This window comes from Salvelinus fontinalis, chromosome 13 (assembly GCF_029448725.1).
Source record: "Salvelinus fontinalis isolate EN_2023a chromosome 13, ASM2944872v1, whole genome shotgun sequence".
NCBI classification, from domain to species: Eukaryota; Metazoa; Chordata; class Actinopteri; order Salmoniformes; family Salmonidae; genus Salvelinus; species Salvelinus fontinalis.
Genome location: NC_074677.1, coordinates 19,087,258 through 19,105,625, shown reverse-complemented (window position 1 = coordinate 19,105,625; position 18,368 = coordinate 19,087,258). Strand labels below are relative to the sequence as shown.

The 18,368-nt window shown below is 48.4% G+C and overlaps 1 protein-coding gene across 1 annotated transcript in view; it reads left to right on the top strand.

Moving 5' to 3' along the window:
- LOC129868210 (serine/threonine-protein kinase 32A-like) overlaps nt 1-18,368 on the top strand; it is an 82,284-nt gene that overhangs the window by 32,963 nt on the left and 30,953 nt on the right. Inside the window, exon 6 of the mRNA XM_055941980.1 lies at nt 16,965-17,002. Within this exon, the coding sequence (XP_055797955.1) occupies nt 16,965-17,002 (38 nt within the window). The remainder of the gene's footprint in view (nt 1-16,964; nt 17,003-18,368) is intronic.

The window sequence follows — 18,368 nt, the reverse complement described above, 5'->3', positions numbered from 1 at the left end:
GGCTATGTTTAGAGGAAAGATACAGTCAGAGGGACAAATGTGATTGTGAAGCCTCAATTCTGCACCTAAAGGCAACAGCACTGAATGCGTAATCACATTTGAGTCCAGTCTCACTATCTCTTTTGGAAGTCATTCCATGTAGAATGTCTTTCAAGGCTGGCTCTGTGTTTATTCAGATTGCTATCAAATGTAGCATAGTAAGCCACAGCTGTTCTCTGGTGTTTATTTCCAGGACCCTTGGCTGATCTCACCAGGGAGGTGTTCACATGGGGGGAGTGTGTATCTGTTCTCTGAATCTCTCCAAATCATTTTGTTGCATATCCAAATGTCATTTTTCTACGCCTGTTGCATCGTGTGGATGTCTGTTGTTCTGATGCTCTTGGAGAGCGTTGTCGCTGTCTTTCAGCCTGGTTTGGTTTTTGTGAGTGTAGATCTTTCCTTTACACTCTGATGAGAGCTGGGTTTTTCAGCTGCTCAACTCAGCCCAGCTAAGCTTTGTTCAGCTCGGATGTGCTCTGCGCAGCACAGCCTCAAACTGGCACAGTGTGTCTTTCTGGTTCCCTGTGTGATGTGAAACTGACCAGACATTGTTTATCCAAATGTGCTATTTCATCATCAATCTCCGCACAGCTCTATCAACGCTCTCTGTGTCCCTGGCTTGGCTTCAGCAACACCCAGCCCAGACACATTATCTCTCTGCTGCTCAAACTCACAGCTCTATCAGGGCTCTCTGAGTCCCTGGCTTGGCTTCACCCAGAGTCCATACACATTATCTCTCTGCTGCTCAAACCCACAGCTCTATCAGGGCTCTCTGTGTCCCTGGCTTGGCTTCACCCAGAGTCCATACACATTATCTCTCTGCTGCTCAAACTCACAGCTCTATCAGGGCTCTCTGTGTCCCTGGCTTGGCTTCACCCAGAGCCCAGACACAATATTTCTCTGCTGCTCAAACTCATTTGTTAAAGGAAGATGAACAGCTGACGTTCGTCAACACGTTCTCATCCCATAGTATGATGGCGCCTGAGAGTGATGGTTCTGTAAAGAAGTAACCCGCTGGGCACAAACATCCGTTCAACAAACAAACAAACATCCGTCTAGTTTTCATTTACATCTCGTTGAGTTGTGTCAATTCAATGTCAAAATGTCAATTCAACATGAAATCAACAAAACATTTCACCATGTCTTTGGATTTAGATTCAAAGTTGGGTGAAAAGAATCACATATCATGTTTTGGTTGAAATGACGTGGAAACACTGTTGATTCAACCACTTTTTGCCAGGTGGGAAAGCTGTTTTGTTCGAAATGAAAAGTGAAGGGTTCTGTATTTATAGTCTGCATATTTCACAACAGGAGGAGACTGTATGTTTTCATGTTTCAGATGGGGAGGCAGGTATAGCACGGCCTTAGAAGGTACATTAAACATCCTTTAAACTCACAACAGTGGATTTGTGAACATTTGTTTACTGGGAGCACGACAACATATTTTCCCTCTAGTCTACCCTAAAAGATCTAGAATTACCTGCTTGTGTATTGCAGTGTACTGGCTTACAGGAGCGTCCACATTTGGTGAACTTTGAGCGTTCTCCCTGAGCTTGAGTTAGTAAATAATTCATCAGTAATAATTGGGATTCAGTAAGCCGTGCCTCAGAATGCCATGTTCAAACAGGCGCTCTCCAAAGACCAACTGACTCAAACCGGACGAGATTAGACGGGAGCCAGCTGAACACGTACTCGTCAGGCAGTGAAATTCAAGCATTGTGTCTATGAATAAGAAATAGTGTAGCATCAATCTCCTCCACTCGGCCACTCCGCCTGTGACAGAGCTGTTGTTATCATTAGTGTTATTTCACTGATCAAAGTCAAGTGAATGAAAGCTCTGCTTCAGCTAAAACCCTGTTATTGGGATTGAGACGGTTAGTGTTAGCTGTAAGTTGCTTCCTGTGGCTAGTTGAGTTTCCCTCCACGTTCAAAGCTTCTACTGTCTGTCAGTCTGCTGATTCCTCTCTTGGCTGGTGGGCGTGGCCAGCTGGCTGCTGCTGTGTGCTGGATGACTGGTGCTCTGTCTCTGTGCTGCCTGCTCTGGGACATCATGGGGCAGAGCATCCCCTAAGGCCTGGTGGCTGTATGTGCTGTCTGTGGTGCTGTCTGTGCTGTCTGTTTACTAGCCTTCCACAATAGTGAATGAGTCATCAAAGCAGTCCTCATTAGGAGTGGGCTGTGTACACAGATGATGCTGCAAAACCCAACAGCCCAATGGACCCAAGCAGTGTGTGTCCGTGTTTGTGTGTGTCATGTGTGAGTTTGAGGGTGACTTATCATCAAGGCAGGTGTACGATTGACCCTCCCAACCCCCCTCCAGGCTGATCTGACCTGTGTGTGGTGGAGCACAAAAGAGCAATTTAAGGTATTTGGGGTCAGTCCCAGCTGTCATCTGTTTCCCTGTCTCAGAGGGGTATCAGTTGACCGGGTGCAGGTTCTGGTTACCCTTCTCATCCTGATAGCTGGTGTAATGAGATCATTAGATCCAGGTAATAGGTTGTTGGACTAGTCAAGCGAGAGAAAAGCAGGCAGATCAGTTGCACTGCCCTTCAACACCGCCCTTCCATCGCTGCCTTGGCAGAATCACTAATGAGCCTCACTCAGGACGGGAAGAACACAACAAAGGTCCATCCCAAATGGCACAAAGGGCATTTAACATGTTTTGACTGTTCACCGGAGAAATATGTGCACATTTATCTATATGCCAACAGTGCGCAACAATTCCTAATTTATCATAACCATTACAGATAACAATTCCTAATTTATCATAACCATTACAGATAACAAATCCTAATTGCTCAGTTGCCCCATAAATATTCAGTCAATAAAAAAACAAGTCCAATTTAAGATGAATTTATTTAAACCATAATATCAACTGGTTATTATATTGTGGAACACAATCTTCAAAAAATCAGTAACCTCAGAAGTTGTTCTTGCTTGAATAAGGCTGTGGCTGTTCAATGGCATAGCATTGTTTTGTTCATTTAGCAGACACGATGCTCTTATACTGAACACAAATAATATAAACGCAACATGCAGGGACTAGGAGACTAGTCAGGATTGAGGGAAAGATGAACGGAGCACAGAGATCCTTGATGAAAATCTGCTCCAGAGCGCTCAGGACCTCAGACTAGGGTGAAGGTTCACCTTCCAACAGGACAATGGCTCTAAGCACACAGCCAAGAAAATGCAGGAGTGACTTCGGGACAAGTCTCGGAATGTTCTTGAGTGGCCCAGCCAGAGCCCGGACTTGAACCCGATCGAACATCTCTGGAGGTACCTGAAAATAGCTGTGCAGCGATGCTCCCCATCCAACTTGACAGAGCTTGAGAGGATCTGTAGAGAAGAATGGGAGAAACTCCCCAAATACAGGTGTGCCAAGCTTGTAGCGTCATACCCAAGAAGACTCAAGGTTGTAATCGCTGCCAAAGATGCTTCATCAAAGTACTGAGTAAAGGGTCTGAATAGTTATGTAAATGGATAATATTTCAGTTTTTTATATATATATAAATTAGCAAACATTTCTAAAAACGTGTTTTTTCTTTGTCATTATGGGATATTGTGTGTAGATTGATGAGGATAATTTATTTTTTAAATACATTTTAGAATAAGGCTGTAACGTGACAGAATGTGGAAAAGTGAAGGGGTCTGAATACTTTCCGAATGCATTGTAGTTTTAATCAATGGGAATATACACTATTTACCACATTTGTATTCACAACGCACACTTTTCAAACACTGCCTCTGCAAGCTCCAGAAATATGAAAGAGAGCAAGAGAGCGAGAGAAAGTGAAGAGAGATGGACAGAGAGAGAGAGAGAGAGAGAGAGAGAGAGAAAATGTGAGCAAGATGGAGAAAGAGAAATGAGGAGGGAGAGAAACGGAGAGAGAGGAAGAGAGATTGAGAATGAGGTGCAAAAAATGTTTTCGACATATGAGAGGCCATATGGTAGCACCTCCATAAAGTGTGCCGTTAAAAGTGGGAGAAAATATGTTTTATGGCAGTTGACGTGACACCTTGAATAGTCCCTCAGTCAACTGGCTGTCGATACATCAGGCCCTTGAATAGTCCCTCAGTCAACTGGCTGTCGATACATCAGGCCCTTGAATAGTCCCTCAGTCAACTGGCTGTCGATACATCAGGCCCTTGAATAGTCCCTCAGTCAACTGGCTGTCGATACATCAGGCCCTTGAATAGTCCCTCAGACAGATGGCTGTCGATACATCAGGCCCTTGAATAGTCCCTCAGCCAGCTGGCTGTCGATACATCAAGCCCTTGAATAGCCCCTCAGACAGATGGCTGTCGATACATCAGGCCCTTGAATAGTCCCTCAGCCAGCTGGCTGTTGATACATCAGGCCCTTGAATAGTCCCTCAGACAGATGGTTGTCGATACATCAGGCCCTTGAATAGTCCCTCAGACAGATGGCTGTCGATACATCAGGCCCTTGAATAGCCCCTCAGTCAGCTGGCTGTCGATACATCAGGCCCTTGAATAGCCCCTCAGTCAGCTGGCTGTCGATACATCAGGCCCTTGAATAGCCCCTCAGTCAGCTGGCTGTCGATACATCAGGCCCTTGAATAGCCCCTCAGTCAGCTGGCTGTCGATACATCAGGCCCTTGAATAGTCCCTCAGTCAGATGGCTGTCGATACATCAGGCCCTTGAATAGCCCCTCAGTCAGCTGGCTGTCGATACATCAGGCCCTTGAATAGCCCCTCAGTCAGCTGGCTGTCGATACATCAGGCCCTTGAATAGCCCCTCAGTCAGCTGGCTGTCGATACATCAGGCCCTTGAATAGCCCCTCAGTCAGCTGGCTGTCGATACATCAGGCCCTTGAATAGTCCCTCAGACAGATGGCTGTCGATACATCAGGCCCTTGAATAGTGCCTCAGTCAGCTGGCTGACGATACATCAGGCCCTTGAATAGTCCCTCAGTCAGCTGGCTGTCGATACATCAGGCCCTTGAATAGTCCCTCAGTCAGCTGGCTGTCGATACATCAGGCCATCTGTTTCTCATCTCTAATTGCTGGAATATTACATTATTACAGAATATTACAGTCCTAATGAATTTGTAGTGCGAGATGAGGGCCCAGTGCACAGCTGTCACACTGAAAATATGGAAATGAATAAAGCTGGTCAGCCCATGCCATTACAACTCCCAGGGAGAGGGGACTGACCAGTTTAGGTGATTGTGATTAGGCTTCTAGCTACACCAATAATGAGTGGGCAGACACAGACCAACAACACCGAAGGAGAGGGAGACAATTTGGGTCTAAACTATTCTGGTCCCAGATCCGCGTGTGCTTTATTTAAATCCTCTCACTTTCATTGTCATTCCATATCTGCCATCAAACCTACTGATCTGGGACCAGGCTCGGTCTGAACACCAGAATTGTTCAACTCCAGCACCTGCTATCATCACAAATCTTCTACTGATATAAGTCTATGAACGAGGAGCGCGGCCAAGGTAATCGCCTGGGCAGAGAGCGAATTATAGCATGAAATTCACAGGACCGCCTATGTGCACATGCAAAGATAAAATGTTTTATGAGCCTAATAATTAGTGGACAAACGTGCAGGTAGCCTCATTTCTGAAGTGGTTTGTTTGACAATAAGATGGTTGTGTTCATGCAAAATTAAAAGGTAATACAAAAAAAACACAGTTAAATTACCTTTAAAGACGTCGTTTAACAGTCATTATTTTTATTACCTTTTAATTAGGCATGAACACAATCATCTTATTGTCAAACAAACCACTTCAAAAATGTGGCTACCTGCACGTTTGTCCACTAATTCCAGCATCCATTAATAGTGTAATGACATTCGGCGATTGTCATTGTGTTTACACTCTTGAAGCCTGAATTAATTGATACGTCTTGCTGACAAAACAACCAACTTTGCAGAAAGAAAAGTTGGGACACCTGAAAATGGGCTGAGATACGGGACTGTCCCGGGATGACAAATGCAGCCACATAGACAACTTTTTTTTAACCATGACGCAGAGGTGGGGGTGTTCGTTTCATTTGAAATAAGCTTTTAATTTAATTTATTTACCACTGTAGCAGTGCACATTTGAAACAAATAGGAGAAGGGTTCAATTCCAAAGTTAGACTTTCTTGCACTCATTGTTTCATTCGGGGGTTCTGAGACCCCCCTGGGCCCCCCATAATTCATACTCTGTGACTGGGTAATTATGGTCAGACATCGCTCTGGGCTTTCGTCCTAGAAATACGCAGGCAGGGTGCTTGTTATTCATCTGAATAGAAAATGCAGAACAATAAACGGTGGGTTTTTATTGAACAGGTGATAAAACCCCAGTGTTTGCATATCTAGAAAAGGCCGTTGTCTGGGTGACAGCAGGGCTGTGTCGTGACTGGCTCTGGCTCTCACAGTCACACCTATAATCATCAGCAGGGCTGTGTCGTGACTGGCTCTGGCTCTCACAGTCACACCTATAATCATCAGCAGGGCTGTGTCGTGACTGGCTCTGGCTCTCACAGTCACACCTATAATCATCAGCAGGGCTGTGTCGTGACTGGCTCTGGCTCTCACAGTCACACCTATAATCATCAGCAGGGCTGTGTCGTGACTGGCTCTGACTCTCACAGTCACACCTATAATCATCAGCAGGGCTGTGTCGTGACTGGCTCTGGCTCTCACAGTCACACCTATAATCATCAGCAGGGCTGTGTCGTGACTGGCTCTGGCTCTCACAGTCACACCTATAATCATCAGCAGGGCTGTGTCGTGACTGGCTCTGGCTCTCACAGTCACACCTATAATCATCAGCAGGGCTGTGTCGTGACTGGCTCTGGCTCTCACAGTCACACCTATAATCATCAGCAGGGCTGTGTCGTGACTGGCTCTGGCTCTCACAGTCACACCTATAATCATCAGCAGGGCTGTGTCGTGACTGGCTCTGGCTCTCACAGTCACACCTATAATCATCAGCAGGGCTGTGTCGTGACTGGCTCTGGCTCTCACAGTCACACCTATAATCATCAGCAGGGCTGTGTCGTGACTGGCTCTGGCTCTCACAGTCACACCTATAATCATCAGCAGGGCTGTGTCGTGACTGGCTCTGGCTCTCACAGTCACACCTATAATCATCAGCAGGGCTGTGTCGTGACTGGCTCTGGCTCTCACAGTCACACCTATAATCATCAGCAGGGCTGTGTCGTGACTGGCTCTGGCTCTCACAGTCACACCTATAATCATCAGCAGGGCTGTGTCGTGACTGGCTCTGGCTCTCACAGTCACACCTATAATCATCAGCAGGGCTGTGTCGTGACTGGCTCTGGCTCTCACAGTCACACCTATAATCATCAGCAGGGCTGTGTCGTGACTGGCTCTGGCTCTCACAGTCACACCTATAATCATCAGCAGGGCTGTGTCGTGACTGGCTCTGGCTCTCACAGTCACACCTATAATCATCAGCAGGGCTGTGTCGTGACTGGCTCTGGCTCTCACAGTCACACCTATAATCATCAGCAGGGCTGTGTCGTGACTGGCTCTGACTCCCACAGTCACACCCATAATCATCAGCAGGGCTGTGTCGTGAATGGCTCTGGCTCTCACAGTCACACCTATAATCATCAGCAGGGCTGTGTCGTGACTGGCTCTGGCTCTCACAGTCACACCTATAATCATCAGCAGGGCTGTGTCGTGACTGGCTCTGACTCTCACAGTCACACCTATAATCATCAGCAGGGCTGTGTCGTCACTGGCTCTGGCTCTCACAGTCACACCTATAATCATCAGCAGGGCTGTGTCGTGACTGGCTCTGGCTCTCACAGTCACACCAATAATCATCAGCAGGGCTGTGTCGTGACTGGCTCTGGCTCTCACAGTCACACCAATAATCATCAGCAGGGCTGTGTCGTGACTGGCTCTGACTCTCACAGTCACACCTATAATCATCAGCAGGGCTGTGTCGTGACTGGCTCTGGCTCTCACAGTCACACCTATAATCATCAGCAGGGCTGTTGAGTGACGCTGTAGCATCCCCTGTCCTGTTGCTCCACAATGGCTGCCATGGCCTTTAAAGATAAAATACCTTTCCATCTGCCTCCTTTGAGGGAAATGTCAGATAATTAAGCACAACACAACTGACCTTTTTAACCCCCATCCGGGCCCCGGGCTGGGTACACTGATGCCCCTGTAATGAGGGTGGTGCCAGCCACCCTACCCCACCCACCTGCTGCCGCAGGCACCCTTTGATATGCTAATCAACCCTGTCCTCTGATAGGGCAGTCAGAACTAATGAGGCTCCTAAGGTTCATGGACATGATCCCCCCTGACAGGTGCAGCTGAAACTAGCCTGCTGTTTGATCTAGACTCTAGACGTTCAGCTGATCCAGTGTTATGATGATCATACAGTAATGTACTGTATGTCGTCAGCTGTCTCCTAGGCCCTGGAAACATATGGCCAGATGTGATATGTCAAAGGTCAGTTAGAGGGTGCTTATATTTGTCCTGTTTCACACATGTACAGTGTGGTGTGAAATGGACATGTGTTTTTTGCATATCCTACTCCTCCTGAGACACCGTGGAATCAGCTCCTCCTGAGACACCGTGGAATCAGCTCCTCCTGAGACACCGTGGAATCAGCTCCTCCTGAGACACCGTGGAATCAGCTCCTCCTGAGACACCGTGGAATCAGTTCCTCCTGAGACACCGTGGAATCAGCTCCTCCTGAGACACCGTGGAATCAGCTCCTCCTGAGACACCGTGGAATCAGCTCCTCCTGAGACACCGTGGAATCAGCTCCTCCTGAGACACCGTGGAATCAGCTCCTCCTGAGACACCGTGGAATCAGCTCCTCCTGAGACACCGTGGAATCAGCTCCTCCTGAGACACCGTGGAATCAGCTCCTCCTGAGACACCGTGGAATCAGCTCCTCCTGAGACACCGTGGAATCAGTTCCTCCTGAGACACCGTGGAATCAGCTCCTTCTGAGACACCGTGGAATCAGCTCCTCCTGAGACACCGTGGAATCATCTCCTCCTGAGACACCGTGGAATCAGCTCCTCCTGAGACACCGTGGAATCAGCTCCTCCTGAGACACCGTGGAATCAGCTCCTCCTGAGACACCGTGGAATCAGCTCCTCCTGAGACACCGTGGAATCAGCTCCTCCTGAGACACCGTGGAATCAGCTCCTCCTGAGACACCGTGGAATCAGCTCCTCCTGAGACACCGTGGAATCAGCTCCTCCTGAGACACCGTGGAATCAGCTCCTCCTGAGACACCGTGGAATCAGTTCCTCCTGAGACACCGTGGAATCAGCTCCTCCTGAGACACCGTGGAATCAGCTCCTCCTGAGACACCGTGGAATCAGCTCCTCCTGAGACACCGTGGAATCAGCTCCTCCTGAGACACCGTGGAATCAGCTCCTCCTGAGACACCATGGAATCAGCTCCTCCTGAGACACCGTGGAATCAGCTCCTCCTGAGACACCGTGGAATCAGCTCCTCCTGAGACACCGTGGAATCAGCTCCTCCTGAGACACCGTGGAATCAGCCCCTAATGAGACACCGTGGAATCAGCCCCTCCCGAGACACCGTGGAATCAGCTCCTCCCGAGACACCGTGGAATCAGCTCCTCCCGAGACACCGTGGAATCAGCTCCTCCCGAGACACCGTGGAATCAGCTCCTCCCGAGACACCGTGGAATCAGCTCCTCCCGAGACACCGTGGAATCAGCTCCTCCCGAGACACCGTGGAATCAGCTCCTCCTGAGACACCGTGGAATCAGCTCCTCCTGAGACACCGTGGAATCAGCTCCTCCTGAGACACCGTGGAATCAGCTCCTCCTGAGACAATCAATCAATCAATCAATTTTATTTTATATAGCCCTTCGTACATCAGATAATATCTCGAAGTGCTGTACAGAAACCCAGCCTAAAACCCCAAACAGCTAGAATGCAGGTGTAGAAGCACGGTGGCTAGGAAAAACTCCCTAGAAAGGCCAAAACCTAGGAAGAAACCTAGAGAGGAACCAGGCTATGAGGGGTGGCCAGTCCTCTTCTGGCTGTGCCGGGTGGAGATTATAACAGAACTATGCCAAGATGTTCAAAAATGTTCATAAGTGACAAGCATGGTCAAATAATAATCATGAATAATTTTCAGTTGGCTTTTCATAGCTGATCATTAAGAGTTGAAAAACAACAGGTCTGGGACAGGTGGCGGTTCCATAACCGCAGGCAGAACAGCTGAAACTGGAATAGCAGCAAGGCCAGGCGGACTGGGGACAGCAAGGTGTCAGCATGCCCGGTAGTCCTGACGTATGGTCCTAGGGCTCAGGTTCTCAGAGAGAAAGAGAGAACGAGAGAATTAGAGAGAGCATACTTAAATTCACACAGGACACTGGATAAGACAGGAGAAGTACTCCAGGTATAACCAACTGACCCTAGCCCCCCGACACATAAACTACTGCAGCATAAATACTGGAGGCTGAGACAGGAGCGGTCAGGAGACACTGTGGCCCCATCCGAAGAAACCCCCGGACAGGGCCAAACAGGAAGGATATAACCCCACCCACTCTGCCAAAGCACAGCCCCCACACCACTAGAGGGATATCCTCAACCACCAACTTACAATCCTGAGACAAGGCCGAGTATAGCCCACAAAGGTCTCCACCACAGCACAACCAAGGGGGGGCGCCAACCCAGACAGGAAGTTCACGTCAGTAACTCAACCCACTCAAGTGACGCACCCCTCCTAGGGACGGCATGAAAGAGCACCAGCAAGCCAGTGACTCAGCCCCAGTAACAGGGTTAGAGGCAGAGAATCCCAGTGGAGAGAGGGGAACCGGCCCTGGAGAGACAGCAAGGGCGGTTCGTTGCTCCAGAGCCTTTCCGTTCACCTTCACACTCCTGGGCCAGACTACACTCAATCATATGATTGAGTGTAGAATCAGCTCCTCCTGAGACACCGTGGAATCAGCTCCTCCTGAGACACCGTGGAATCAGCTCCTCCTGAGACACCGTGGAATCAGCTCCTCCTGAGACAACGTGGAATCAGCTCCTCCTGAGACACAGTGGAATCAGCTCCTCCTGAGACAATGTGGAATCAGCTCCTCCTGAGACACCATGGAATCAGCTCCTCCTGAGACACCATGGAATCAGCTCCTCCTGAGACACCGTGGAATCAGCTCCTCCTGAGACACCGTGGAATCAGCTCCTCCTGAGACACCATGGAATCAGCTCCTCCTGAGACACCATGGAATCAGCTCCTCCTGAGACACCGTGGAATCAGCTCCTCCTGAGACACCGTGGAATCAGCTCCTCCTGAGACAATGTGGAATCAGCTCCTCCTGAGACACCGTGGAATCAGCTCCTCCTGAGACACCGTGGAATCAGCTCCTCCTGAGACACCGTGGAATCAGCTCCTCCTGAGACACCGTGGAATCAGCTCCTCCTGAGACACCATGGAATCAGCTCCTCCTGAGACACCGTGGAATCAGCTCCTTCTGAGACACCGTGGAATCAGCTCCTCCTGAGACACCGTGGAATCAGCTCCTCCTGAGACACCGTGGAATCAGCTCCTCGTGAGACACCGTGGAATCAGCTCCTCCTGAGACACCGTGGAATCAGCTCCTCCTGAGACACCATGGAATCAGCTCCTCCTGAGACACCATGGGAGAGTGGGGTCACAGCATGGGATCAGCTAATTAGGGTTAAGTGCCTTGCTCAAGGGCAGATTTTTACCTAGTCAGCTCAGACTCCATCTCAAATATTTTCGGTTACTGGCCCAATGCTCTAACCACTAGGCCACTGTATATTGCATGAGCGTTTTTATTCAGCGAGTGAGATGACTATCCAAGGTTGGATGTCCTCCATTCAAATCAAAAATCAAATCAAACTTTATTTGTCACATGCGCTGAATACAACAAGAATAGATCTCACCATGAAATGCTTACTTACAAGCCCTTAACCACCAGTGCAGTTCAAGAAGAATGAAGAAAATATTTACCAAATAAACTAAAGTAAAAAATTTAAAATAAAAAAATGTTACACAATAACATAACTTTAACAAGGCTATATACAGGGGGTACCGGCACCTTGTCAGTGTGCGGGGGTACAGGTTAGTTGAGGTAATTTGTACATGTAGGTAGGGGTGAAGTGACTAGGCATAGATAATAAACAGCGAGAAGCAGCAGTATACAAAACAAATGGAGGGGGGGGGGGGGGTCACTGTAATAGTCCAGTGGCCATTTAATTAATTGTTCAGCAGTCTTATGGCTTATGGAAGCTGTTAAGGAGCCTTTTGGTCCTAGACATGGCTCCGGTACCACTTTCCGTGCGGTAGCAGAGAAAACAGTCTAGGACTTGTGTGACTGGAGTCTTTGACAATTTTATGGGCTTTCCTCTGACACCGCCTATTATATAGGTCCTGGATTGTAGGAAGCTTGGCCCCAGTGATGTACTGGGCCGTACGCATTACCCTCTGTAGCGCCTTACGGTCAGACGCCGAGCAGTTGCCATACCAGGCAGTGATGCAACCGGTCAGGATGCGATGGTGCAGCTGTAACTCTTTTCAGCCTACTTAGGGGAAAACTTTTTGTTGTGCCCTCTTCATGACTGTCTTGGTGTGTTTGGACCATGATAGTTCGTTGGTGATGTGGACACTAAGGAACATGAAACTCTCGACCCGCTCCACTACAGCCCCATTGATGTTAATGCGGGACTGTTTGGCCCGCCTTTTCCTGTAGTCCATGATCAGCTATTTGTCTTGCTCACATTGAGGGAGAGGTTGTTATCCTGGCACCACACTGCCAGTTCTCTGACCTCCTCCCTATAGGCTGTCTCATAATGTTAGCGGTGGTGATAACATATGCAGCCACAGGCCTACCACTGTTGTGTCAGCAGCAAACTTAATTATGGTGTTGGAGTTGTGTTTGGCCACGCAGTCGTGGGTGAACAGGGAGTACAGGAGGGGACTAAGTACACACCCCTGAGGGGCCCCAGTGTTGAGGATCAGCGTGACAGACGTGTTGTTGCCTACCCTTACCAGCTGGGGGCGGCCCGTCAGGAAGTCCAGGATCCAGTTGCAGAGGTGTTTAGTCCCAGGGTCCTTCGCTTAGTGATGAGCTTCGTGGGCACTATGGTGTTGAATGCTGAGCTGTAGTCAATGAACAGCATTTTCACATAGGTGTTCCTTTTGTCCAGATGGGAAAGGGCAGTGTGGAGTGTGATTGAGATTGCGTCATCTGTGGATCTGTTGGGGCAGTATGCAAACTGGAGTGGGTCTAGGGTATCTGGATGATGTGAGCCATGACCAGCCTTTCAAAGCACTTCATGGCTACCGACGTGAGTGCTGCGGAGTGGTAATCATTTAGCCAGGTTACCTTTGCTTCCTTGGCCACAGGGGCTATGGTTGTCTGCTTGAAACATGGAGGTATTACAGACTCAGTCAGGGAGAGGTTGAAAATGTCAGTGAAGACACTTGCCAGTTGGTCCAAGTATGCTTTGAGTACACGTCCTGGTAATCCATCAGGCCCCGCAGCTTTGTGAAAATGGACCTGTTTAAAGGTCTTGCTCACATCGGCTACCGAGAGCGTTATCACGCAGTCATCCAGAACAGCTGGTGCTCTCGTGCATGCTTCAGTGTTGCTTGCCTCAAAGCGAGCATAAAAGGTATTTAGCTCGTCTGGTAGGCTCGCGTCACTGGGCAGCTCACATCTGGGTTTCCCTTTGTAGTCCGTAATAGTTTTCAAGCCCTGCCACATCCGACGAGCGTCAGAGCCGGTGTAGTAGGATTCAATCTTAATCCTGTACTGACGCTTTGCTTGTTTGATGGTTCGTCTGAGTGCATAGCGGGATTTCTTATAAGCATCCGGATTAGTGTCCTGCTCCTTGAAAGCGGCAGCTCTAGCCTTTAGCTCGATGCGGATGTTGCCTGTAATCAATGGCTTCTGGTTGGGATATGTACGTACTGTCACTGTGGGGACGACGTCATCGATGCACTTATTGATGAAGCCGATGACTGAGGTGGTGTATTCCTCAATGCCATTGGATGAATCCCGGAACATATTCCAGTGTGTGCTGCAAAACAGTCCTGTACTGTAGCATCCGCGTCATCTGACCTCTTCCGTATTGAGCGAGTCACTGGCACTTCCTGCTTTAGTTTTTGCTTGTAAACATGAATTAGGAGGATAGAATTATGGTCAGATTTGCCAAATGGAGGGCGAGGGTAGAGCTTTGTATGCGTCTCTGTGTGTGGAGTAAAGGTGGTCTCGAATTTTTTTCCCTCTGGTTGCACATGTGACATGCTGGTAAAATTTTTGTAAAACTGATTTAAGTTTGCCTGCATTAAAGTCCCCGGCCGTTAGGAGCGCCGCTTCTGGGTGAACATTTTCTTCTTTGCTTATGGCCTTATAGAGTTGGTTGAGTGAGGTCTTAGTGCCAGCATCGGTCTGTGGTGGTAAATAGATGGCTACGAGTAATATAGATGAGATCTCTCTAGGTAGATAGTTTGGGCTACAGCTTATCATAAGGTACTCTACCTCAGGCGAGCAATACCTAAAGACTTCTTTCAAATTAGACATTGCGCACCAGCTGTTATTGAAAAAAAGACAAACACACCACCCCTCGTCTTACCAGACATAGCTTCTCTGTTCTGCGGTGCATTGAAAATCCCTCCACCTCTATATTATCCGTGTCGTCGTTCAGCCACGACTCGGTGAAACACAAGATATTACAGTTGTTAATGTACCGTTGGTAGGACAATCGTAATGGTAGGTCATCAATTTTATTTTCCAATGATTGCATGTTAGCAAGTAGAATGGATGGCAGTGGGAGTTTACTCACTCGCCTACGGATTCTCAGAAGGCAGCCCGATCTGCGTCATCTTGTCCTTTTCTTCACGCAAATGACAGGGATTTGGGCCTGTTCCCGGGAGAGCAGTATATCCTTCTCGTCAGACTCATTAAAGGAATAAGCTTCTTCCAGTTCGTGGTGAGTAAGCGCTGTTCTGATGTCCAGAAGTTATTTTTGGTCATAAGAGACGGTAGCAGCCACATTATGTACAAAATAAGTAAAAAAATAAGTTACAAACAACGCAAAAAAAGAAACAAAATAGCACAATTGGTTAGGAGCATGTAAAACTTCAGCCATCCTCTTCAGCGCCATCTTATGAATCTCATTGCAGTCCTTTAAGGGTAATTGAGAAAATGAAGTGGGCCCACTGTGTTTGATGAGAAGGACCATTTTGAGCAGCTTTGTGAAAATGAGAATTGAGGCAAAGCAGGGTTCCCTAACGAAATGAGAAAAAGTCTACATCACATTTGATTATCATACAATGGAGCAAAAACACGGTAGAGTTGTTCTTTGGTTCTCTCTAAGTCTGTGTGATCTGTCGCCACTGCGGTTCTCATACAAAAAGGTCTGATCTGGTCCACACTTGTCCCTCTGCACAGGTTGCTAAGGTGTGCCCATGGTCCTACCTGCTGATTCTTACACACACAAACACACACACACACACACACACACACACACACACACACACACACACACACACACACACACACACACACACACACACACACACACACACACACACATACACACACACATACACACACACATACCACCTTGTCCCATTGCTCAAAGTAAATAAGTAATTATCCAGTGAATGATGGGTTGGCTGGAGATCAGTGTAGACACAGACCCATGCACCAAAAATATAAAGTGTGCCTTTTTTGGGCCTGGCTAGCCTTCCCCTTCTGACTGACAGACTCTCCTCTGGACCGGGCTGGAGAATCAGGCCCTAGTCTTCGCCTTCTGACTGACAGACTCTCCTCTGGACCGGGCTGGAGAATCAGGCCCTAGCCTTCGCCTTCTGACTGACAGACTCTCCTCTGGACCGGGCTGGAGAATCAGGCCCTAGCCTTCCCCTTCTGACTGACAGACTCTCCTCTGGACCGGGCTGGAGAATCAGGCCCTAGTCTTCGCCTTCTGACTGACAGACTCTCCTCTGGACCGGCCTGGAGAATCAGGCCCTAGTCTTCGCCTTCTGACTGACAGACTCTCCTCTGGACCGGGCTGGAGAATCAGGCCCTAGTCTTCGCCTTCTGACTGACTGGTTGACAGACTGTCCTCTGGACTGGGCTGGAGAATCAGGCCCTAGCCTTCACCTTCTGACTGGCTGGTTGACAGACTGTGCTCTGGACCAGGCTGGAGAATCAGGCCCACGGAATGAGGGTGCGTTCCAAATGGCACCCTACTCCGTCCATGTAGAGTGCACTACAGAGCCCTATCATCAACAGTAGTACACTAAAGGGAATAGCAAGCTATTTGGGACTTAAACTGTGTTTGGCTGGAAAAGCACACTTCCTGTCAGTCCAATTTAAAGACACAGGGGCATTATTGGTTGTGATATTACTGTGTTCGACACACTGTGCATTTCTGTGTGTGTTGCTTATGGGTTGATATTGTTCTTTTTGGCAAGGCCTCCCTTTAACTACATTTACATTTTAGTCATTTAGCAGACGCTCTTATCTAGAGCGACTTACAGTAGATTGCATACATTTTATATACTGAGACAAGGATATCCCTACTGGCCAAACCCTCCCTAACCCGGACGACGCTATGCCAATTGTGCATCGCCCCACGGACCTCCCGGTTGCGGCCGGCTGCGACAGAGCCTGGGCGCGAACCCAGCCCAACCTGGGCGCGAACCCAGAGACTCTGGTGGCGCAGCTAGCACTGCCCTAGACCACTGCGCCACCCGGGAGGCAGACTAAGGATGTAACCTGACATGACATTTTGTGTTGTTTTTTTCCTCCAACTTCCCAGTGAAGAGAGACTGTAGTGATTGTCATAACAATGACACAGCATCGTCATGGGGATGGGGCTGGTCAGTGACCCTAATGATGCTGTGTTTCTCTCTCTCTGTGTGTGTGTGTGTGTGTGTGTATTTCCAGAGACATCAAACCTGACAACATTCTGCTGGACGAACACGGTAGGACAGTTTACATAACGTTGTGTTTGACTTTGAAACCTCCGAACGTAAGGGAAGTGTTATTCTGATTTGTGTTGTAAATGTGTCACATCTACAGTTTACATAAGTTGAATGTGAAATATGGGACAAGTTATGGGAGAGAAGGGAGACACGGAAGCGGAGCTAAAGCCTCAGCAGCATCATCCCACAGTAACATGTGGTGTGTTTTTCCATCCATGCTGTGTAAGGAATGACCTCCACTGAATTAATGACAGATGAGTTTAGCTTTTAGCGGTGGCGCTAACATTATGCAGCCACAAATAGTGCATACACACACACAACACATACACACACACACACACCCACTAAGAGGTGCTGTCAGAGAAACAAAGCAGAAGCTGTCCAGGGAGAACGTTTAAACTGTGTAATCATTCATCATTATTCTGAAGGGGAGGAATATTAATGCACTGAATGTTATTAACCACTGTTCCACACACACACCTACACACACACCTACACACACTGTTCCACACACACACCTACACACACACCTACACACACTGTTCCACACACACACCTACACACACTGTTCCACACACACACCTACACACACACCTACACACACTGTTCCACACACACACCTACACACACACCTACACACACTGTTCCACACACACACCTACACACACTGTTCCACACACACACCTACACACACACCTACACACACTGTTCCACACACACACCTACACACACTGTTCCACACACACACCTACACACACACCTACACACACTGTTCCACACACACACCTACACACACTGTTCCACACACACACCTACACACACACCTACACACACTGTTCCACACACACACCTACACACACACCTACACACACTGTTCCACACACACACCTACACACACACCTACACACACTGTTCCACACACACACCTACACACACACCTACACACACTGTTCCACACACACACCTACACACACACCTACACACACTGTTCCACACACACACCTACACACACACCTACACACACTGTTCCACACACACACCTACACACACACCTACACACACTGTTCCACACACACACCTACACACACACCTACACACACTGTTCCACACACACACCTACACACACACCTACACACACTGTTCCACACACACACCTACACACACTGTTCCACACACACACCTACACACACTGTTCCACACACACACCTACACACACACCTACACACACTGTTCCACACACACACCTACACACACTGTTCCACACACACACCTACACACACTGTTCCACACACACACCTACACACACACCTACACACACTGTTCCACACACACACCTACACACACTGTTCCACACACACACCTACAC